At 35.5% G+C, this 25,341-nt stretch overlaps 1 protein-coding gene across 1 annotated transcript in view; it reads right to left on the bottom strand.

The window, feature by feature from the left end:
- AQR (aquarius intron-binding spliceosomal factor) overlaps positions 1–25,341 on the bottom strand; it is a 91,058-nt gene that overhangs the window by 10,303 nt on the left and 55,414 nt on the right. The window contains exons 23-32 of the mRNA XM_055435891.2: positions 23,081–23,191; positions 20,080–20,189; positions 17,553–17,688; positions 15,253–15,462; positions 13,031–13,168; positions 10,800–10,871; positions 9,605–9,792; positions 8,718–8,889; positions 6,022–6,192; positions 4,142–4,227 (exon numbers count right to left, since the gene is read on the bottom strand). Of these exons, the coding sequence (XP_055291866.2) occupies positions 4,142–4,227; positions 6,022–6,192; positions 8,718–8,889; positions 9,605–9,792; positions 10,800–10,871; positions 13,031–13,168; positions 15,253–15,462; positions 17,553–17,688; positions 20,080–20,189; positions 23,081–23,191 (1,394 nt within the window). The remainder of the gene's footprint in view (positions 1–4,141; positions 4,228–6,021; positions 6,193–8,717; positions 8,890–9,604; positions 9,793–10,799; positions 10,872–13,030; positions 13,169–15,252; positions 15,463–17,552; positions 17,689–20,079; positions 20,190–23,080; positions 23,192–25,341) is intronic.

Below are 25,341 nucleotides of genomic sequence, written 5' to 3'. Positions count from 1 at the left end.
CATTTACTCTAGTACCTACGCCCAATCCCTGGCTTATAACAGGTCTCAGTGTTCACATAAACAGTGATAAAAATGCCAAAATGCATGCTTCAGCTACACAGGTAGCTGTCTGTCTGATGAATGATGGCAGTTTCCTTTATCTTTTAGAAAGAATATGTTCTTAAAACTTTACTGAATTTACCTGAATCAAATGAATTTATTTACAAAACAGAAACAGACTTAGATTATGAACTCATGGTTACCCGGGGAAAAGGGTGGTGGGGAGGGATAGACTGGGAGTTAAGGATTGACAAGTATAGACTGCTATATTTAAACAGATAACCAACAAGGATCTACTGTAAAAAGAAAAAAAACAATAAAAGAGTAGTTATGTAAGCCTGATTTCACTTCATTATTTCACATTAGTTACAATGTGTTTTAGTAAGAAAATATGGTTTTAGTTTTCAATATGGAGGACAGTTTGTTTTCCTAAGATGCTGTTAGATGGTTATTTAATGTGAGTATTCTACAAAAGAGAAGATGCTTATGAATCATAATAAAATCTGGTATAAGCATCTCTAATACCTGAAAGAAAGTGTTAAAGAGTGTTATAGGGACCAAATGTTACAAAGATCATATAATAACCAGACAGAGAATTGGGAATTGAAATATTTATCAAATGGCTTTTCTATGTCTCTGCATAATGAGAGATATTTGGGGAATATCTCTAATTCAGTCTCATTTTCTGTTGTGTTTTATGGCCTTGATAAGGATCTAGTTTCCCTTATCAGAAGGAACTGTACAACATCAGTATATAATAGCAGTTATGTTGGGGGGTGTACAATCCTTATACCCCACCAACCCAAACTAAGAGAAGTTCATTTAGCTGGAAGGAGAAAGCATACCCTTTTACAGTTTTTCTGATGAATTTCTACATTTGTGATACACTGGATTCTTGAAGGAAATGTTATCTTTAGATTACTGCAAGTCAAATTGTTTTTCACTTCCTCCACCTTCCTTAGAAGCCCAAGGGGTCATGCCATAGGTGGGTGGTTCCAAAACTAGTAACGAGAGGTACAAGGCTAGAAATACTTAGCGTGAGCTCTCAAAAAAGTATTAAAACTTTATTCAGTTCTCCTCTTCTCATCCAGAAGGCTCTGTCTCTAGGTGGAGCACAGCCACAGCCCTACTGCAGTGACAGCAAACCTGTTCCTCTGAGGAACTCTTCCCTCTAGTCCCCTGTACTGCAGTGCAGTTAAGTGGCTCTACTAAGCTCATCTCCACTGTACAGACTAAAATCTTCTGCAGAATCCAATGTAGGTATTTCCCAAAGACATGTTTAATGTCTCCCTCACTGGATTCTAAGCTTCATGGGGGCAGAGATAATGAATGTTAAATTTACCATTATATATCATGAACCTAGCACACTGCCAAATAATAGAAGGATCTGAGAATATCTGTTAAATGAATGATCAAACACCATAAACATAACAGACTACCAGGCAAAAAAAGTACAGGGTGGCAGCATGAAGAATAGGGTTCCTTGGAGCTGTATCTTGAAACTGGGGCAATGGGAACTACTACCTTCTTTCATGATCTCCAGAGGATGGCTGGGGACAGTTTCACTGACTTGCTCTGAACAAGTCACAAGCATTTCTATTTGTAGCTGGGCTATTCAAGTCAGTAGGGACAAGAACAATGAATGTTGGAAAAGGGACCAGAAATGTCTCACTATTCTAGCTTCTGAACAGCTCCACAGTGTCCTAAAACAGGTCTCTGGAACCAAAGCTGAATAGTCTGGCTCCTACACAATCACCTGCTTAGTCTCTCCTGGATGGTTGAAAGAAATATGGCAGGCACTTGGGAAAACTGCTTAGGAGTCTCTTAAAGGGTTAGACAGAGTTACCACAAGACCCAGCAATTCTACTCCTAGGTCTACACCCAAGAGAAAGGAAAACATACTTTCACACAAAAACTTGTACACGAATGTTCACAGCGGTCCAAATAGTCACAAAGTGGAAACAACCCTGGTGTCCCTCACCTGATGAATGGATAAATAAAAAGCAAAATATTCATAAAACAAAAACTGTTATTTAGCAATTAAAAGGAATGAAGTACTGACACATGCTACAACATGGATGAATTCTGAACACACTATGCTAAGTAATTTCATTTACATGAAGTGTCCAGAACAGGCAAATCTATAGACAAAGTGGAACAGTAGTTGCCAAGGACTTGAGGGGGAGAGGAAGGGAGTAACCACTGACAGGTATAGGGTCTCTTGCTATTTTAGAAAATGTTCTAAAACTGTGAATATAGTTGTATAACTCTATGAATATACTAAAAAATCATTGAACTGTACACTTAAAGTGAAAGTGAAGTCGCTCAGTCGTGTCCGACTCTTTGTGATCCCATGGACTGTAGTCTATCAGGCTCCTCAGTCCACGGGATTTTCCAGGCAGTAGTACTGGAGTGAGTTGCCGTTTCCTTCTCCAGGGGATCTTCCCAACCCATGGATCGAACCCAGGTCTCCCTCATTGTAGACAGATGCTTTACCGTCTGAGCCACCAGGGAAGTCACTGTACACTTAAAATACAGTTTATTTACACACTGAATTGTACGGCATGTGTATTATATCTCAATAAAGATGCTACTGAAAAGAAAAATATGGAAGACAGAAGGGTTCCTTGGCATCTTGAAATCTGAAAGACAAAATATTCTACTGCTTCTTAGAAAAAGAAAGACAAGAAAGATTGTATCTACAAACCAAAAAATTCCATGAGAAGCTTGATACCTAAACTATCTGGATAGTTGAATTACAAGTAATGGGTAAATTAAGTTTTTCCCCCTCTGTGCTTTAATAAAACTACCATCACGATCACCAGCAGCCACCAAAGAAACTGAACTTCCAAAACAAAAGTTTGGCAAATACAAAGTTAATTTATTTGGATAAAGAAAAGCTGGATATGTGGGACTAATGAAATCAGGTTCTTTTTTAAGTCCTCATTTATAAGCATTTTATCATCATCATCTTCCTCTTCATTTAGCTGCGTTTTCAGAAAAGTCAGGTAAAGAACAGCATAGAAATAAAGTCATGGGAATGTGAAAAAGACAAAAGCACTACAGAGGAAGCGAAAAGGTGGGGAGAGGAGGAAGCAGCATTCTCATATTCATACTGTGAGCTTGGAAAGGAGGTTTTAATTCGGTAAATCATAATGATGCCCTATTAAGCAGCAGCTATAAATTTCAATGTGGAAATGGAAATGCTTTTTAGAAAAGTTAGTCTCCAAAAACACGTTTGACACTTAAGTAAAAATAAACTGTATTTTAGAATGCTATAGTCTTGAAATTATTTCTTGAAACATTACATCTTTGTTTACTCCTACATAAAAGTTATTGGCTCAGTGAAACCTGATCACTCTGGGTTAAATACCAAATAGATCTTGACTTAATGACAACATTAAGAGAGCATGCAGAATTTTCTTTTTATATCCATTAAATAAAATAATAAAATGAACTCTCCTTACAGTTTTGCTAGCAAGTCATATGAGTTGCTAGCAAGTCATATGAGATGAAGGTTTATATAAAAATAAATGGCTGCTCTGTAATAAGGAGATACTATTCCCACAAAATCTCCAGCACATAAATACATCACAATAAATGATAAAAATAGGTGACTGTTTGTTTTGACAATTCTTAATCCTGAGAGAACAAATGGTTCCTTTATCCTCTCTAACACTGAGCTAAAAGACTGTGTCAGGTAAAGTCAGAAACCCCGTGCAATGAAAAATTCACTTAAGAGACTTTTTACCACTTTACCTCCTTTAATTTCTTACATTAAATTTCAAACAGATATAGGATACATATATATATATACACATATATATGTGTGTGTATAATATTTTACGATCAAATGCTATTTCTGAATGCTCCTGAAGAGAAAAAAAGTTAAAATGACTAAAATATTTAAGATTCAAAAAAATCAGAGGCAATGGCAATGATTACACAAAAAATATAATACTGTTACATTCCAACAAAAAGCACCAAAAATTGCCATAACAATTAACTATACTTTAAACCTGAAAACTACTTGGCTATGAAAGCTCAAAATTGAAGCAGATAGTAAGATTCAACACTATTAAGAAAATGCTTCCTTACATACCTCAGATGGCCCACTGCCCTGGTTCGTACTAGAGACAGAAGAATGTAGTCGTTCTGTTGACCTTGAAATCTGTCAACAGTTGTCACCTGGGAGGAAAAAAAGGGGAATGTGGTATACTTTCAAAAGCGAAAACTCTTGAGAGATCATTAAAATAATATGCTAGAAATAAAAATCTTATCCTTTGGAACTGAAGGAACAAGTAAAGGAACCCTATGAAATAAACCATGGTGACCAGATTAGGCTATGTCCCTATGTCACACTTAGAGCACTCATCTTTAACTCTGTGGATAACGAAGTAACTATTTGTGGTATTAATAGTCTTCCCTCTACTAGACTACTCAGCCCCATGAAAGCAGGGACCATCTTCATTACTTATATATCTAGTGTCCCTTTTATCTTCTTGATACAAGAGAGAGTAACTTTCCCTATTAAGTTTTTTTTTTTGTTACTTATAAGTAAAAGGACAGAGATAGATTCTTATATTTCTAAACTTTCTATATTTCAAAGTTATCAGTTTCTCATTTTCACTCTCTATATCCCTTATGGAATGTTCCACAGTGTCTGCTCCTCCCCATTCTTTTTGTCTCCATCTCTGATTTTACTTTTTTCTAGCTCCCATTTTACTCTTCCTGGGTTCTTCAATTTCTTTGTTTTGTAGTCTTTCCTTACAGAAGTGGCTGCTTCATTTAAAAATTCATACCCAAACATGCATTCAAAATTTTCACCTGTTCTAGGCCAACATGCTTGCTGGAGTATGTTATCTTATCAATTAGTGTGTTCTGATGCTCTTTACCTCATTTATAAATTGAGCTTGTTCTAGTTTCCTTTTCCCTTCTATTTCACCACTGATTAAGTGGGTTTCTTAGATTGGCTATGTATTAATAAGGAAGATAGGCTGGGGTGAGCAGAACTGTTTCCTAAAGGCTCAGTGATTTTCACAACAGATGGTCCTCTTTTCCAATGCTACTACAGAGACTCTTTTTTTTCACCAGTAGTTTCCTTTGAACCAATCTGGGACCTGAAACACTTCTGCTCACCCCAATACCCATATCCACTGTTGAGTAGGAATGTGGCTCTTACACTTCAAAGTATGCCACTCACTTCCAGAAACTGTGTTTTTGCTGTCACTTTCAAGACTGATCCCCTAAATTCTCTTCTCCCTACATTTTCTTCCTGGTCTTAGACACATGTCATCTCACTAAAAGTGTAATTTGTTTTCTCCCCCTCCCATTTTCCTCTTACTTGTGGATGATTTCCAAGAAAAGATGAAAGAGCTTTATGCAGGTACGTTCATAACCAAAGTCCTAATTTCTTCATTACTAATACTATATTTACGTTTTGTAATTCTAATTTTTCAAACTTTTATTGATAAAATCAAGAATCTTCATTTTTATTTGATATCACTCTGTCATATCACATAAGAAACAAAAAAAGTAATAAAAAAAATCCTAAGGTCTGACTATACTTGATTTTCCTTTATCCCCAAGAAAAACACTTCCCTATGCGTGTATACACGCACACAGAGACACACACTCAGAAGCAGTATGAATAATACCTTTGTAAACAAGATAAAAAAATGCTACAATTCCTATTTCTATTGTAAAGGACATATATAATTAGATATCATTTACCAACAAGAAGTTTTAGAAACAGTTATTTCTGGTTACTATCAACAAAAATCTTCAACGCAATAGGTGAGACAGACATTCACAGTAAATCAATAACACTGTCAGAAGTGTCAGAGAATAACTTATAGAGTTCTTTTTATTTCATTTTCTCACTTATTTTAAAAGGAGATAGAAAAGTAGAACAATATATATAACTCAAATATAAATCTATCTTGCCAACAACATGAATAAAAGAACATATTATAAAATTACCTTATTGGGTCTTCCAATCAATGGATTGCTCCCGCATCGTCTGTTGATGATGTCACGAATAAGATGTTTTTGTCCATTATATGTTGTCAGAATGCTGATCTTGTCAGCAGGGTAGCCAAGTAAGCACATGTACATAAAAAGTGCCACTACGTATTCTGCTTCTCCAAGATTCTGTAATGAAAACATTAATCAGATTGTGCATTTATTTCCCTTTATAGAGAAAAATCAGGGCTTTCCAGGATAGTAGTAAGGAAACTGCTTGCCAATGCAGGAGACCTAAGAGACACGGGTTTGACCCCTGGATTGGGAAAATCGCCTGGAGGAGGGCAGGGCAACCCATGCCAGTATTCTTGCCTAAAGAATCGCATGGACAGAGGAGCCTGGCAGTCCATAGTATCATAAAGAGCTGGACACAAATGAAGTGACTTAAGCATGCAGCACGTGCAAAGAAAACAGTTAACTAGTACAATTTGCTCATTCATTGCACCTCAAGAAGTGACAAGTTACTATCCTGGACAAGTGAATACCTCTCATAAAACTGAGCAATTGACTTATCCTAAATTAACAATGATACATGAAAATAGCATATGTGGTAATCATCTGTCCGTATTTCTATATGTATGTCTTGTTTTTAAAAAACAAAGTGGGATGCTATACACTTTGCAACCTAATTTTTCATTAATATAGCATAAAAATCACTGCAGATGGTGATTGCAGCCATGAAATTAAAAGACACTTACTCCTTGGAAGGAAAGTTATGACAAACCTAGACAGCATATTAAAAAGCAGAGACATTACTTTGCCAACAAAGGTCCGTCTAGTAAAGGCTTTGGTTTTTCCATATGTATGAATGGTCATGTATGGATCTAAGAGTCGGACTATAAAGAAAACTGTGCATCGAAGAATTGATACTTTTGAACTGTGGTGTTGGAAAAGACTCTTGAGAGTCCCTTGGACTTCAAGGAGATCCAACCAGTCCATCTTAAAGGAGATCAGTCCGGGTGTTCATTGGAAGGACTGATGTTGAAGTTGAAACTTGAATACTTTGGCCACCTGATGCGAAGAGCTGACTCATTTGAAAAGACCCTGATGCTGGGAAAGATTGAGGATAGGAGGAGAAGGGGACGACAGAGGATGAGATGGTTGGATGGCATCACCAACTCAATGGACATGGGTCTGGGTAAACTCCGGGAGTTGCTGATGGACAGGGAGGCCTGGCGTGCTGTGGTTCATGGGGTCACAAAGAGTCAGACACGACTGAGAAACTGAACTGAACTGATGGCATAAAAATTCTTCCTGTCAGTAAACCAAGTTAAAATATTATTCTTAGTGGCTATTCAGTATTATATGGAATAGGTAAAAGTGTAACTAATTCCTATTGATAACATTTAGGTTGTTTTTCTTTTCAAAAATAATTTGCAGTAAAACAAGATGTGATGAGCATTTTACCATAAGTCTCTGCAAGTTTGTCTATTTTTTAAAGGATAAATTCACAGAAGTAAGAATATTGCTTTTAATAAGTACTAACAATATGTCAGTGTCAGACTTTATTTTTTTGGGCTCCAAAATCACTGCGGATGCTGATTGCAGCCATGAAATTAAAAGATGCTTACTCCTTGGAAGGAAAGTTATGACCAACCTAGATAGTATATTAAAAAGCAGAGACATTACTTTACCAACAAAGGTCCGTCTAGTCAAGGCTATGGTTTTTCCCGTGGTCATGTATGGATGTGAGAGTTGGACTGTGAAGAAAGCTGATCACCGAAGAACTGATGCTTTTGAACTGTGGTGCTGGAGAAGACTCTTGAGAATCCCTTGGACTGCAAGGAGATCCAACCAGTCCATTCTAAAGGAGATCAATCCTGGGTGTTCATTGGAAGGACTGATGCTAAAGCTAAAACTCCAATACTTTGGCCACCTCATGCGAAGAGCTGACTCACTGGAAAAGACTGTGATGCTGGGAAAGACTGGGGGCGGGAGGAGAAGGGGACGACCGAGAGTGAGATGGCTGGATGGCATCACCGACTCTGTGGACATGAGTTTGAGTGAATTCCGGGAGTTGGTGATGGACAGGGAGGCCTGGCGTGCTGTGATCATGGGGTCGCAAAGAGTCGGACACGACTGAGCGACTGAACTGAATTGAACTGAACAATATGTTCACCAAATAACTTTCCTACTAGCATTGCATGAGTATAGAATTTCCCAAACCTAACCCAACAGAGGTGAAAAATATGCTCCAATGATTTATACTTGCTATACATGTATCTCTGTGAACTGTATATTCTTGTTCTTATTATATTTTTCTATCAGTTGTTAATTCTTGTTTGTTAAATGATGAAAATAAATTCTGCTCTCAAATCAGTATTTTTCTTTATGATTTTGGATCTTGTAAGCTCAAAGTCGGACACGACTGAGCGACTGAACTGAACTGAACTGAACTGAAGCTCAAAGAACCCTTCTGATCCCAACATTATATGTTCATCAATATTTTCTTCTTTCTAGTATGTTTACTGTTTCTTTTCTTTGGTATATATATCGTTAATCCATCTGAAATAGAAAAGTGTGTGTTGTCTGTGAGGTGGAAATCTAACTTTCCTTTATTCAGTGGTTGGCTAAATGGTTCAGTAATACTAATTCAGATAGTAAGTAAGCCAGGAAAATATAAAATAAACTTAAAAGTTTCTTTTTTTTCTTACCTGATAAAAGTAAGGGTTAGGCTCAGATTCTCCAACTCCTTGAAAATCTTCAACATTAATGAGCTGGAAGTCATAGAGCAAGCCAGCATTGGCTGTACTAAACTCCGGCAAGAGCTGCACATGGGGTAAGTTTCCAAGATTCTTATATCGCCAGTTGTAGAGGTTGCACAAGCTTTCAAAGACAAATCCCCACCAAATAAGAAACATTAGCAGTGTACATTCCCTTTTAATATGCCTAAGGGGGTTTCTAAGGAACTGGGTTCTTCCTGTTAATTTTCAAATTGCCTACTTTGTGCTCATTGTTTTAGCAATAATGCTTTTGCAACCTTTGTCTCCCTACCATCAAGCAAATCAGGAGACTAATGATATTAAAGAAATGATAACTCTATTATGTTCTCTAAGGTAAATGCTATCCTTATTCATTAAATAAGAAAGTCAAGGAAGAGTCTGTACAGTGGAAAAAAAAACTACAAGTAACTCTATGAAAGGGAACCTATATATTTTATGAATAAGAATTAATGTGTTCTCTTCTTGTTCATCTCTAGCTTTAGATTTCAAAGTGATATTAATCATATATCTTTTGGGGGCATGAAGAAAAAGGAAGAAACAGTGAAAGGAAGCCCTTAGTTTATAAGTCACTTAAATTAATCTCAATGAATAAAATGAAGGAATTCATTTGTTCAATTTACAACCCATGCTGAAGGCAATAAAGGTATTTTCCAATTTGTAGATGTGTATCCAGGCAAGTTCCTAGATAGCAGAGAGTGCTAAGAGTCCACACAGAAGATGCTATCGAATAGTTGGATCATGAAACTGATGTCCTTAAGGAGCAGTATCCCTACCATCCAGGCCCCTGCTCCCGTCTCCCATTGCCCAGTCTCCTTTACCTTGCTCTGGCCCTCCCCTGGGCATCAAGGTCCACAGTAGGAACTCCAACCCTGACAAAGCGAGTGAAGAGGGACTGCTCCATGTTTGAATACTTCTGAAAGGCCATGTTTTTAATGACTGGAGGTAACTGGTGATGATCACCAATCATAATCCAACGTTTTAGTCGGCTAAAACCATCCTGAGGATTCTAGGAATAAAAAGTGGGGAAATGGCAAAATACACTAATTAATGTATTACCCTGTTAATCTCCAATTCATGGCACAAGTCTTGCTTTTCACATGATGGCTTTAACAGTTTGCTAATTCTTACCATTCACTAGTTCTACACAGAAGAATCTGGCAAATTTATAGAATGACTTGTATGGGTACCACTGGCTGACAGTGTGTGAGGGAGGCTGGAGGGATTGGGAAGGCAGGCATGGACTCACCCTACACAGGGTAACCCAAAGAGGTCTGGGAGGCTTAGGTCCTAATCAGGCAAAGGGTACACAGAAAGAAAAAGATGCCCAAGCAGGGAAACGGAAAGATGTCAAATTGTATCACAATTACAGGCAGGAGAAATTATACCTTCTTTAATTTCCTACGCTGTTACTTCCATTTCCTACTCTACATGTCTCCTTATTTCTTGAAACATATTTTGATAAAATAAAAATACCAGATAACTAACTTGGCTTTATAAAACAACTTTCGGAACCCAATTATCTATAAATTAGAGGAGCCTCTGTTCTTCAATCAGGAATTCCACATTTTTTTTTTTATGCTTCTATAGTAAAGATTATTATACAATAAGAAAACATTTTTAAACATCATCATTTAACTAAAAAATTTCAGGCATAAAATAAAGAAAAATAATGTACCCAGGGATCAAAAATAATTCGAGAAACATCTCTAAAAGAAATGAAAAAAGAGCTCATCTTCCCTAAACTGCATAAGAATGTATAATTTTGAGAAAAATTGCTCTTTTAAAAACTTAGAGACAGACTATGAATTTTTAAATCGTACTCCCAAATAATACAAACTACTCAATAACCAGTGAATAGATTAAAGAAGTTTATATGCTTAAAATAGAATACTAAACATCATGAAGTTAAGGAGAATACATAATCATAGCAATTAGCACCTCCAAACTCTAGTTTTCTGACTCCACCCTCCAGAATTCTTAAACCTCTACTTTGTCTCAGTTTCAGTATCTTACCTGTAGAAGAAGAGGTATAAAAGTTTCTATTTCCAGAATCTGAGCAGCTTCCTCCATTAAAATGTTGTCATACTGAGAAATGGAGAAAAAGAAAGCTTGTGAAACAGTTTGAAAACCAAACAGCTACCACCATGACTGTAATAAGCATCCCAAAACCTCTCAAATAATTCAGATAAAAATAACACACAAATTATTCTAGATTTATTCTCATCAGGTTTTATCATTCCCTTCCTCTTCTAATTCTGATTTCTATTTATAGTATGATATCCTATTCCTCATAAAATACCTTCTTTGAGACTCTTACTAAGCACAAAGTAGAGTTCTTTTGTTTTCTATTTTCAAAGTTTTCTCCCCTGAATTTTTTTCAAGGAAGTGGAAAGGAATGATAATTAATGCTTAATTAACTTTTTTCTTTTAAGCTAACTGTTTATATATCCTCTAGTTTCTGTGCTGGAGAAGGAAATGGCAACCCACTCCAGTATTCTTGCCTGGAAAAACCCAGGGACAGAGGAGCCTGGTGGGCTGCCGTCTTTGGGGTTGCACAGAGTTGGACACAACTGACGTGACTTAGCAGCAGCAGTTTCTGTTCTAAAAATGAGTAGCACAGAGGAGGAGTTCAAAGAACCATATTTTCTCAGAAGTTCCCACGTGGGGTCTCAAGGTGATAGACACAATATGGAGAACAGAATGGGAAAAGCTCAAAGGTGACAGCTTAAAGAGACTCCTTCCTGAGAAACAACTGTGAAAATCTAATGTGATTTAATTTATAAAAATATATTCTATAGCTCTTGTTTAAAAGGAGATTTTAATCACAAAGCAAAATTATCACACAACTATACTGGGTGCATTAAGGAAGGAAAAGAGTACACAAGAGTGCTTGCCTGTCTCCTTGGAGACAGCACAGAATCACAGAATCAAGACAATGCCTAAAATGGAAATTTAGCATTTTTTATTGATATAAATGAAAAGGACAAAGAAAATATTAAAAGAGTTGAAAGATTAGATAATTGGGGAGTGTGGAGTAATGTTAAGGGATACCCTCAGCACTCACAGTAACTATCTTACCAGCACAATGTAAGAAAATGATCAATGTAAACATGATAAGCTACAAGTAATGTTTCATAGATTATGCATGTGAACAGCTGCATGAAAGCATAAAATGCTCAGTTTAGATTGTATCATTTCCCTGTGTTGTTAAAACTAATATTATTTAATAGCAAATCCAAAGTATATTTTATGTGTCAGCCCAAAGCAAGAACAAAATATTCAAGTGAAAAATTTTCACTACTTTGCAAAAGGTAAGTTCACACCACTAGGTTAAGTTCACACTACCTTTTAATAAATTATCATATTTGTCCTACCTTATAGCTGAGGAAACTTTTAATCCAAGATCTCAACAATTCTATCACCTTGAATTTATTTAGCACTTAATCTTCCAGTGACCTCATAAACTTAAAAAATGTCAGCTATTTTCATCGACAACAAGTGTTTTGCTAACTTTGAATTCAAACTAGTACACAAAACACTAATAACATCAGATAAACCCGTTGGAGGGAAGTTAAATGATTTGCATTAAAATCAGAGCTTAGTACCACTAGCAAAGTCACAAAGTGTCTGCAAACTGAAATTTACTGATCAATTATTATATTACATTTCAACTGAGTAACAAGTAACAGGCTGTCTTTACCCTTTGGCTCTCCAGTCCTTATCCTGAGATGGAGTCATTTAAATATCTTGACAGTCTAAATAAGTGTATTCCATATCCTCACACAGGACGCTTTTCATTTACTGAATGAACAAATAACTGGCAGTGGATGTGTGCTTAAAAGTGTAAATAAGGCAAGCATACAGATTTCTAATAGGTGAAAAACACTGTCAGAAGTTTTTATAAAGTTTTTAATTCTGTTTGGAGATTCTTTTAACACAGTGAAAGTAAATTAATTAACCTTAGAAGGTATTAGAAGTTATTTAGACAATCATATGGCTATGTTACTTAAGACATATTAATACATCTAATAACTAAACTTAGAAAAATTAGATTTATTAGAGTTTACTAATCATATAAACATGGGAGGTTATTGTCACTTCAGAGACATTTTAAAGTAATTATAAATGCGAACTTTAGTAAGAAGCAAACATTCAAGGGAAAGGGCCTAGTATTAAGGAGAGAAGAGAAAAGAAAGGAACTAACAGCTGCACAGATGAATTAAGGAACTAAAATATGTCTTTACCTTGAAACCTAACTTGACTAAATCATGTCGTTTTAAGGCAGCATGAGTACAGGTCATAGCAATGATTTTGGCTTCTTTCACCAAAAGGTATTTAGATCTGTCTAGTCCACTTCGAAGCAGTTCAGAGGCTCTGAATTCCTATGGGAAACAATGAGATACTTGATTTAGGAAAATCATGCATACCTTCAATAATCCAGTTTATGAGACTTTATGTGCAAGATTAATATAAATATCTTGGTGGTGCCAGTTGTAAAGAACCCGCCCACCAATGCAGGTAAGGTGTGAGATGTTTGATTCCCAGGTTGGGAAGATCCCCTGGAGGAGGACATGGCAAGCCACTTCAGTATTCTTGCCTGGAGAATCCCATGGACAGAGGAGCCTAGTGGGCTGAAGTCCATAGGCTTACAGAGTCAGACACAACTTAGCAGCAGCAGCATAAACCAAGCCTCTCATCCAACTCTATGAACATGAGTTTGAGCAAGCTCTGGGACTTGGTGAAGGACAGAGATGCCTGGCGTGCTGCAGTCCATGGGGTAGCAAAGATTCAGACACGACTGAGTGACTGAACTGAACTGAACTGAAAGAAGAACAATTCTGTCCATGATTAATGTTACTAATTAAGTTCAAATAATAACTGATATTAAAGCTACTATTTGGACTGTTTTTTTGTATAAGGTAAAAGATTTATAGTATCAACAAGAATACTGAATATCGATCACCTTTGTACCTCCAGGAAAACAGACACTATGTCAAGCATTCATAATGAAAGGAATTTATTGCAAGAAACCCATTATGCAGGTGATGGAGGAGTAGAAAAGCCAACCAGCGAATGCTGAAGTAACCCAGAGATTGGCAACAGCAGAATATTATGACCATCCGTAGGCTAGGAAGGATAAAGAGGAGGAAGTGTTATCTAAGCCCAGAAACTGAGGTATCAATATAAGCTGGAACAGCAGTGGACCAGGTCAGCAGAAACTGGAGTCACGTAAGGGATGAAACCCCAGGCAGAGAGAGCTGGTGGTGAAAAATCCTGGCTTCCTTCTTTCCTCTATTTTTGCCACATTTCTCATTGGCTAAACCCAGCCAGAAGTCAGCTGACATGAGAGGCTGGGAAATCAAACCTCCAGACCATCGCAGAGGATCCCAGAGCAGAGTAGGCGAATCAACAATAGTTGGATGTAAGGAGTAAATGAGCCATGCAGAGTACCTAATATCAAGTTTTATCAAGTCTGATCATTATGTCATACTTTTAAACATTTGTTTTGATTTATTTTTAAATAATTAAAGCATCACAGGCACAGGTGGAGGTACCCTGTATTTCCTTCTTCCCACTCTCTCCCCAGACAACTATTATTATAAATTATATGCTTTCATCCTTTTATATTCTATTTATGTAATCATAAGCATACCACAACACTGTTTTGCAGGTTTTACAACTTCATCATTATCATACTACATAATATACTACATATGTATATACATTATATATTTATTATTCTGTACCGATTCATCCATTTCTATCCACCTACTCAAACCATGTGTCAATGTTTACTGAATATTTATATCTGCCGGATATTGCTGTAGGAAGTAGGGATAAAATCATATCTAAAAGGTACAAAGACTTTAAAAGAGACGATCTTTGCCCTTTTAATCTGAAGTAATCCTAAACCTTCTAACTGAGAGGAATGTGAGTCTGAAATGTGGTCCTTTTACAGTAGAAATGTGGTCCTTTTACAGTATTGCTGTAGTCTTCCAGGGATGTTTCCAATAAGGAATGAGAAAACTAGGAAGCCCAGGGGCCCTGGGTTCCAAACATTCTTCTCTGTCCCCTGTGTATAGTCGTGATTCTCATTTCACCTTAATAATCAGGAACATCTTGGATAACATAGCAACCTCACTTTTTGCCCACAAGTCAAAAGCACAAAGAATTTAGAATGGTCAAATTCCAAATCAAGGAACTATTGTTAAATCTCCTAAAGAAAGCATTCCTTTCTTAAATACTAGGACCTTCACACCAGAAAAAAAAAAAAGGCGATTCAATTCACATCATAATTTTTACTTATTTCTTCAACTAGAACAATACATGCTTCCAATAATTCCACTTAAAAGTAATAATCTTGTTTGCTAGATTTGAATATTCTAATCACATAAAAAAGAAAAAAAGAAAACCAGCTAAGCTTAAAACCTTTAAAAGAAAGTAAAAAGAACTTGAGAATCCTTACCTCAAGCTGAGTAAAGATTTTCTTAATATGCCTAAAACATCCTTCAGCAATTTCCATGTCTTCTTCATAAGATCGCCCTTTAAAAATGGGTTGAGGGGCATTTGCAAAGTATTCATGAAAAGGGAAGAAAGCAGAGACTTCAGCAATATCTGGCACCGTGTTACTTTTATTTTTCACTTTGCTGATATACTCTTCCCAACGAGACATTACCTGTAAGAAAAAGAGACTTGAAGTTAAACTGGCCAGCCCTTATGTTTTAAATGGACTTCCCTGGTGGCTCAGCGGGAGAGAATCTGCCTGCCAATGCAGGAGACTTGGATTGATCCCTAAGTTGGGACGATCCCTTGGAGAAGGAAATGACAACCCACTCCAATATTCTTACCTGGAAAATCCCATGGACAGAGGAGCCTGGTGGGCTACTGTCCATTGGGTTGCAAAGAATTGGTGTCCAAACGACTGAGTGACTAAACAACAACATTTTAAATAATAAAATAAAAAATGCACTTAGTTTGGTCTTCTCTGGTGGTCCAGTAGGAAAAGGAAAAGAAAAGTAATCTTTGACCCAACCAGACTATTTCTTATCCAAGTCACTGACAAATTGCTCTTCTTTTATAGAAGTAAACTTTAAGACTGTAGGGTAAAAAACCCTTAAATAAAACATGTACAGATGGGAAAGAACCCTAGAATCATCTCATAGGACTTTTATCTCAGATGTTTCAGATTTCCCATGCATATTCAAAACAGTTTATGATCGATGATCCAAAAAGCTGTCTCTGAAGAAAGAAATTCCTTATTTTTTCACTATCTCGGTTTCTTTCCATATATGGTTAAGTCTAGCTCTAGTAGCTTTTTAATCAATTTAGCACTTGTCAACTCTTCTCCTAGACCTTCAAAATTTTTTGAATTCTCTTTAGTATACGTATAAAAAACTTCTGGTTAAGCTGACTATGTATTTGAAAGCTCATTTTATGACTTTTTGGGTATAGATAGTTTAAATATATGCTGGTGTATGTTAATGTTAACTACAACCCTACTCAGTTCCTACTTAATTTTTGTTAATTCTCTCAGTTTTTCTGTTATAGCTTCAGTGTTTCTCAAACTGTGGTCCTTAGGCAGAATATCTGAGAAACTAAACAAAAATGTAGATTCCTAGATATCACACCGTATTAAAAGAAAGTCTCTGGGGACACAGCTTGAGAATTTTCCTTTTCAACAATTTTCCTAATGTGATTACTGTGTGTTGAAAATTGTTGATGTACATTGTGAGGCCTCCAGTTCACATTTCTCAAATTTATTACTCAGGCCTCAATAATTTTTATGTTGTTTCTACTACTTTCAAAAGTAGTTTTCACTAAGAGCCTGGTGATTTTTATCTTGTGACAAACATGCACGTAAGCATAATCATTACTCCATTATTCAAAGTTCTTAAGAGTCTAAAATGAAGATAACTTTGCAACATTATACATATGTCCCGTGTTTCATAAGGAACCATGAAATATACTCATTTTGAATGGGCTCAACTGGTTTATCAGCTTATAATGAGCATAAAATTTCGTATACATTAAAAATTTCAATAATGTGATTTATACCTAAAATATACAAATAGCATTAGTACAAAGAGAACAAATAGAGTTATAAAAAAAATCTTTATTATTTGATGTTCAATCCATTTAAAATTACTATTAAACCAGGTAAGTATTAAAATTTTATTTTTATTCATTTTATTTGGCTGTCTATTTCTCATTAATTTCCACACCCCCAAAATTAACCTTAATGAAAGCAAAAACATACCTCTAAATTGACGTCAAAGAATTTTTAACTTAAACTCCTACTTTGAAATCAATTCTATAACAAAATGTATTTTTGGAAATTTAAACAGAAAATATGCTTTTCTTTATTCCTTGATTAATATGCATATTAAAAGTTAAGTTAAAAAACTGCACCTGTTACCACTGGGTAGCTAGACTATTTAGCTATATTTCTATAGTAATGAAAAAAAATGAAAAAATAAAAAAGAGAGACTAGAAACTTTGTCAATAACAAAAAAGAAGAAAAAAATTTAAAAGCAGCAACACTGGCCTTTCATTGAATGAGTCATCAAGCAGTTATTTAGCAAAGAAAACTGAAGACAACAGGAGACAAAACATTTAACATCCACAAATACAGCTTTGGCAAAAGCATATATTTTAATCTACTCGAAAAAATAATTTTCAAGAAAGGATCTCCAGAACCCATCCCAGTTTCTAAATAAAGAGTATGTTCCAATAAAGTATGATTTAAATATCTTTAATCTTTTATACCTGATACAAGAAGAAATAGCCCGCAGTTTCACAAGTATATGAAGCATCTCCTGGAACCCCTAGACTCTTCTGCAATCGTTTGACTTCTTCTAAAAGTTCTATTCTTCGAGCTAGGACATAATTAACTCTTCCATACCTAAAAATTTCAATTAAGCCAAAAAGCAAAATTATATTATGAAGAGACTTTCAAGGAAACTGTCAGCAAAATATTCAAGAAAATCATTACAGAAATGCGCAAAGAGAATAAAAGGTAGAAAACATAGTTTATATTTACTAAGTAGCACTGGTATAAAATAACTCAAGTGGTAGTTCTTAGTTATTTTACACCAAAGCTACTTAAAATCTACTCTACTGATGGATCAAGGATGATGTGCAAATGTGTTGGTGGTCTGTGAGAAAGGAAAATTAACTATATTATTAAACACCTTTAGTTCAGCTATCTTTTCTTTCTTCTTCATAAAAAGACTGTCACAAAGAAGAAAACACTATAGTACATTCAAGTGCTACTTCATCTCATAACAAATCAGAATATACTTTACAAACTGGCTACTCTGAATACCACTATCATAAAAGGAGGTTAGCTCTAAAACTTTTGAAATGTCATTTCAAAATTTATTTGCTTATTCTTTGGCATTGAACATAGCTTGGCACCTGGACCAAATAGGTTCATAAATATTTGCTGAATGTGTAAGAAAACTGAAATTTGGAGAGTACCTGGCCCAGAGATAGGTAGTTAAGAAAAAAAAGTGGAACCAGAACTGGACCCCAAAGCCTGTGCAAATTCTTTCCACCATAACAAAGTGCATGCTACGATTCCTCACCACCAAAAAAAAAAAAAAAAAGCAGCAGCAGCAATATACAATGGAATCCTATGTAATATTTGTTCAAGTATTCTGTAAATCTAAAACTATATTAAAAAGTCTCAATTAATTTTTAAAAGGGAAAGCAATGTACAGGAATACTTCATTTTATTGGGCTTCACTTTACTGTACTTTGCAGATACTGAGTTTTTTACAAATTGAAGGTTTGTGGCAACACTGCATTTAACAAGTCTATCACTGTCATTTTTTTCCCAGAGCATTTGCTGTCTGTATCAAATTTTGGAGATTCTTGAACTATATCAAACATTTTCATTATTATTATATTTGTTATCTGTGTTCTGTGATCTCTGATATTCTTACTGTAACCACTTTAGGGTGCCACGAATCATGCCCATGTAAGATGGCAAACTTAACTGATGAATGAGCATGTTCTGACTATGTGTTCTGCTCCATCAATTGGTTATTCCATCTTTTTAATTATGACAAAGAGAAAAATGAAATAATCGCACAATCAAATAAGCACACACATCACTAATAAGGCCTGGAGCTTGACTTACCCATCAGAAAGCAAAAAGAGTTTTTCTCCAAGAAAATTGGTAGCACCAGAAATCACTTTAAAAATTCTACTTCTTTTCTATTATAATATTGTCTAAAAACTACAAATTATACTGATACACTTATAGTATTTAGCACTTCATCAGCCTGTATACATTCACTGAAATCTGGATTAGCAGATTTTTAGAGTTGAGTCCAACCTTGTGTAAGTTTGGTTTAACAAGAAGAAATACCCATGGGAAGAATTAAGAAGCATTACCAGCTGTTCAAAAATTAAGAATCCAGAGCCGCAAGCAACTTAATGTATGTTGATCTTGCCCTCTGACTTTTTAGAAGCTAAAAAATATTTGGTGAGCTCTTTAATATAAGAACTCAAAATAAATGCAATGTAGTAATTTAATACTCTTTTACTTCTTTTGATGTCTATAATCAATTTAGTAATGATTACAAAAGTAACGTTCAATAGTCAAAGGCTGTATTAATTATGTACAGCTGTTAATTAAGTTTATGTCAGAATTCAAGCTTTAAAAACTAGTTTAATTATAAATGAAACAAGCTATTTTTTATACAGCAACTTTGAAGGAAAAATCAAAATATTAACAGCAGAAGAAATCTGACGTGTAAAATTGTAGTCACTTTATGTCACATTAACATAAAGTCCAGCTAAACTGGCAATAAATTCCTGAAATAATACTTACAGCCCCAAAGCTTATATTATCACTAATCTCCAGTTGCATTTTGTTAAGTGAATCTACCTAACTGGTGCCCAGATTATATGAAATAAAATGTCTAGATGAAATGTAAAATGGAATTGTGTAAAACTGTATAGTTTGGGTTTGGCAATGTTGACTTCAGTAAACAGAAAGCAAACGGAAATCTGCAATTTAAAAAAGATAAACAAGATAACTCTTTTCACCGAAATACCGTATGTTTTGGGGGAAAATAACATAAACATATAGAACTGGAGCAGAGGGAGATCATGACCAGACTTTGGGGTCAACCTAGTATACCTATGTAGGTTACGCTAAAACCCTTCAGAATTCAGTTGGATTTTTCACTGCTCTTTTTCCTGTTGTTTTTTTCTTTATTAAAGAAGAAGAGAAGGTTAAAAATTCTTCAGATACTGTTTCAAAACATCCCCATTTGCTCACCTGCTGAAATCTTTCTCGGTCTCCAGCTCTTCTTCTCCATGACCAAGACGCAGGAGGTGGCGCTCATCAATGTCTAAAGCCATGATTTTCTCAAACAACTGGTTCAGGGCCTGGAGAATAAAAAAAAAAGAATGAGTGAGTTTTAAAGAATCAGTAGGCTCCTTTAAAAGTAACAAAAACTAACAATCACAAGGGTAGAAATGAATGAGTACTGCCCAGTCAGATAAGAATCAAAGTCTAAACACAGAAGGAAACATATTAGGCCATTTATAATTTAAACGAAATAGTGTTTTTATTGATTTGTGATAATGCAATATATGTAGTCAAATAATAATTGGAAATCATAAAAAGTCATCTATCACATCTCTGATAATTTATGAAAAGAGAAGGCTTTGGCTCAGTTTCTATTTCCCTCAAGTAGTAATAATTACTAAAATAATTAACAATCACAGCAAATTCCACCTTACTCAACAAAATTTCCATGAGATGCAGAAAACTGGAAGGGTTTTGTGGCTGGAGAAGGCCTCCCAGGAGGTGTGTTGGTGGAAGACATCAAGAGGACCACAGAGAGGAAACCAAAGAGCAACACTCCAATCTTAGCCTGAGTCTAAACCAGCTCTTGACACAATAAGGAGCAGAGCACTAATTGCAAACTGTTCTGATGAAAGACCCATGAAATGTCCATCTTTGGGGCTTCCTGAAATCCTAGTACTTATTATCTGAACATCTATAGACACAAGGTTTTGTAGAAAGGCAAATGTTTCATTGCATGTAAAGATATACTAATAAAAATGACATTTAAAAATTAGCCCCCACTCAAATATTTCTCTGAATTTACCACTAGTCTAGCCCTGACCGTGCAGTCAATATCCAGTCTTGTAAACATCCAAGCTATAGAGTATACAGCTATCTTTTACTACCAAAATTCTAGCAATTAAGAGCTCAGAAACTGATGAGATAAACAAAATTTTCCGAAAAAATAATTCACACTATCCAAACTCTTAATATTCTCCATCTAAAACTTGAGATACAATAGATCAGACCACATGGCATTGCTCACTGTTTAAACCTTCCCTATCTAAACTTATGAACCACAAAGATTTAGAGGGCAAAAAATACTAGCACATGGCAATCTCAGAAAAAACTGTAAGATTTCATCATGAATTAAAGCAATGTTGAAGAATGGCTTGAATAACATATTCAAACCAAGATCTGGTATACAAACTCTGAAAAATAAATAATTTGCATTAAAGAGAATGATTTGATTATCAAAGGGTCAAAGATGTCTTTGGCTATTTTTGCAAAATAACATCATCTCTAAAACAGTGTTACACAAGTTAGTCATAAGTAGAGGATACTACAGAAAGTCATTATTGAGTTATGATAAAATTTGTTTAAAAAAACACCCAGTATGTTGAAACAATACATGAATAATATCTAACTCGTTCTAAGAAGTTGAAAATAGCTAAAATTATTACAGACTAAATTTCATTAAACAGAAGAAAGAAAAAGTCTTTACACAGTTTGCCTCTTTTATCAAGATAAAGCCTCGATTACCCTCTCCCCTGCACAGTTTTAGTGTACCATGCCAGTTACTTACAAACATTAAAGATAAGAAAACAGAGTGAATGAATTGGATGGACAGTTAATAGTTTTAAAATTCTGGGATTAAAAGTTGATGAATAACAGAATAAATAACACTGAGCATTCTAAAAACCCAGTGCTTCTTCATAGATCAGTTTTTTTTTAAAAAAACTGCTGCTGCTGCTGCTGCTAAGTCACTTCAGTCGTGTCCGACTCTGTGTGACCTCATAGACGGAAGCCCACCAGGCTCCCCCGTCCCTGGGATTCTCCAGGCAAGAACACTGGAGTGGGTTGCCATTTCCTTCTCCAATGTGTGAAAGTGAAAAGTGAAAGTGAAGTCGCTCAGTCGTGTCCGACCCTTAGCGACCCCATGGACTGCAGCCCACCAGGCTCCTTCATCCATGGGATTTTCTAGGCAAGAGTACTGAAAGCACTATTTTTAATATGTATTCAGAGAAAACAAATACCTTTGGCACAGACTACTGTGCAAGTTTCACAAACATGTTTCAGAAGATTCTGAGAGTTGCCTGTCACATTTTACATGAGAATTAATAAATATTACTTGTTCTTCCTTATTTCCATGACAGCTTTAGAATAAATACCCTGGCACACATATAGATGTAAAGATCATTTTTCATCCATTATTTACAAGAAAGGAGTTTGCTTTTCTTGTTTTAGTTATTTATAAAGTGTCAGTTGCTCAATCGTGTCCAACTCTTTGCGACTCCATGGACAGTAGCCTGACAGGCTTGTCTGTCCATGGGATTCTCCAGGCAAGAATACCGGAGTGGGTTGCCATTCCCTTCTCCAGGGGATCTTCCTGACCCAGGGATTGAACCTGGGTCTCCCACATTGCAGGCAAATTCTTTACCAGCTCAGATTCTTTACCACCTGAACCATAAGGAAGTCTCAGCTATTTATAAATGTTTTATGTATTGGACCAGCAACCTAAAACAGTCCACCCGTGTAATATACATATTCATATTTATACTTCATAAGAACTTAAAATTCAATCCAGTGTCAATATGATATAGGTTCAGTCTTTTAGGAATATCCATTCTAGTAGCAGAAAAATACTACTAGTAAAGGGTAATGCTTTTAAAGTGAAAGGTCTAGCTAAGAACGGAAGATGGGGGAAAAAGTCAATTACCACGTATCCAAATATTCCTCTCAGCTTTTCCGTGGACTGCCTCTATTAGAATGGTCTGGTTATGACCAGTGATAATCCAAGGTTAACTCAACAACAAACACTATGCTCATCAGCCTTCCCTGGTATTCTGTGTGCCCATAATCAGGTTATCGTATAAGCAGCAATCTACGCTGTGCTTCCATCTCCTGTTCCACACACACACATCCACTTCACACAGGCATGTGCGCACATGAGCGTGCATGGACACACACTTTCCCTTTTTCTTACCTGATTGGAATGAGTAACAATCAGAGTCCTCTGCTCTGGGAAATTGTGGTAGATGTTGGATATAATTTGAACTGCCACATCTGTTTTTCCTGTACCTGGTGGGCCCACAACCTAAAAAGCAGATGAACACATGTCAAACTACTGAATTACCACAATGTTAGAAAAAGAAAATTTTAAACCTGAAAGATGAAACAAGTTAAAAAATTTTCTGGGTAAGTTCAATGCAACATACAGAAGGTAAGAGTTAGTGCACTTGAAGATGAATCAATAGAAATCAGCCATCCTGAATAAAAAGCAGAAAAAAAGATAGACAGTCTTATGAATCCATGGGGCAATATTAAAATGTCTGATATCCTTGAAGTTCTAGAGAGGGAAAAGTATATAGTGTAGAAAAGTATTTAAAGAAATAATGGCTGGAAACTTTTCAAATCTGACAAAAGATATAAATCAACATATTCAAGAAGCTCACTGAAGAATAAACAGAATAATACCAAAGAAATCTAAGACCAGACATATAATAATTAAACGGTTGGAATCTAAAGACACAGAAAAAAATCTTACTAGTAACTAGAGAAAAATGATATATTACATATAGCAAAAAGACATTTCAGATGACTGGGCACTTCTCATCAGAACCACAGAAACCAAAAGGAAGTGGAATCACATTTTTAAAGGGCTGAAAAGAGAAAACTATCAATGAAAATTCTATGTCCAGTGAAAAATATTTTAAAGAATGAAAATGAATTAGAGATACTCTCAGATGAAGGAATACAAAGGTAATTCATTGTTAGCTAATCTATTCTTCAAATTGGTAAAAGAAATTCTTCAGACAACGGAAATGACACCAGGGAATTCCATAGTGGTCCAGTGTTTAGGACTCTGAGCTTCTACTACTGGGGGCCTGGGTTCAATCCCTGGTCAGGGAAGTAAGATCCCACATGCTGCACAGCAAAAAAAAAAAAAAAAAAGAAAAGAAAAGGAAATGATACCAGAGGATACTTGAGATTTCAGGAATAAAGGATAAATGGTAAATAGACTATTCTTCTCTGGAGTTCTTTAAAATATGTTTGATGTCTGTAATAAAAAATTTTAATATTGTGTGATAGTATTTTCAATGGATTTACAGGTAAAATATATGATAACTACAACATAAAATGGGAAGGTAAAGGGACTTATATAGAAGCAATGATCCGCCATTCAATTTAAGAGACAAAATATTGATTCTAAGTAGGCTGTGAAAAGGTAAGTAGGTATATATAATTCTCTAGAGTAGCCATTAAGAAAAATTATACAAGAGATATAAACAAAATAAATAAGTAGAAATGAAACACTAAAAACTATCGAAATAACTCAGAAAAAGGCAGGAAAATGGAAATAGGAACACACAAAAAGAGAACAATCATAAAAAAGAAATAATAAAACAGAAGGGCTAAATCAAAACACATCAATAAGAACATTAAATGTAAATGGACTGAACTCACCAATTAAAAGCAAAGACTTCAGAATAGAGGGACAACACCATGCCCAAATATATGCTGTCAGAAAGAAACTCACTTCAAATATAACAGGTAGGTTAGAAGTGAAAGGACAGTAAAAGATGTGTCATGTAAACACTAATCAAAAGAAAGTTGCATTGGCTATATTAATATCAAAGTAGGCTTTAGAGTAAAGAAAGTTACCAGTGATGAAGACAGACATTATACATGACAGAAGCATCAATTCACCAATAAGACACAACAACCCTGAAAAGGTACGTACATCATAAAGCTTTAAAACACAGGAAGCAAAAACTGACAGAACTGAAAGGAGAAGCAAATTCACAACTGCAGATGCAGACTTCAACACTCCTCTCTCAAGGACAGAGAAGTACTGAACAATAGCAACAAACAAATGGCAAACACAGGACACTCCACTCAAGACAACAGAACACATATTCAAGTGCACATGGAATATTCAACAACAGATCATGTCCTGAGCCATAAAACAAACCTTAATAAATTAAAAAAATTAAAATCATAGAAAGTATTCAATATGTTTTCTGGCCATAATGGATATAGACCAGGAAACCAGTAACTGGATGACAATAAGAAAACCTCCAAATATCTGGAAATTAAACACACTTCTAAATCAGTGTCAACAGAACTTTTCTGCAAAGAGCCAGCAAATAAACACTTTATGCATTGTGGCAGCATAAAAAGGCTATAGGCAGTACATAAACAAATGGCCATAGCTCAGTTCTAATGAAACATTTTTTATGAACA

Source organism: Moschus berezovskii, chromosome 9, assembly GCF_049115385.1.
Source record: "Moschus berezovskii isolate FMDL1 chromosome 9, NW_MosBer_1.0, whole genome shotgun sequence".
Classification (NCBI taxonomy): domain Eukaryota; kingdom Metazoa; phylum Chordata; class Mammalia; order Artiodactyla; family Moschidae; genus Moschus; species Moschus berezovskii.
This window is presented reverse-complemented; position numbering and strand designations above follow the sequence as displayed.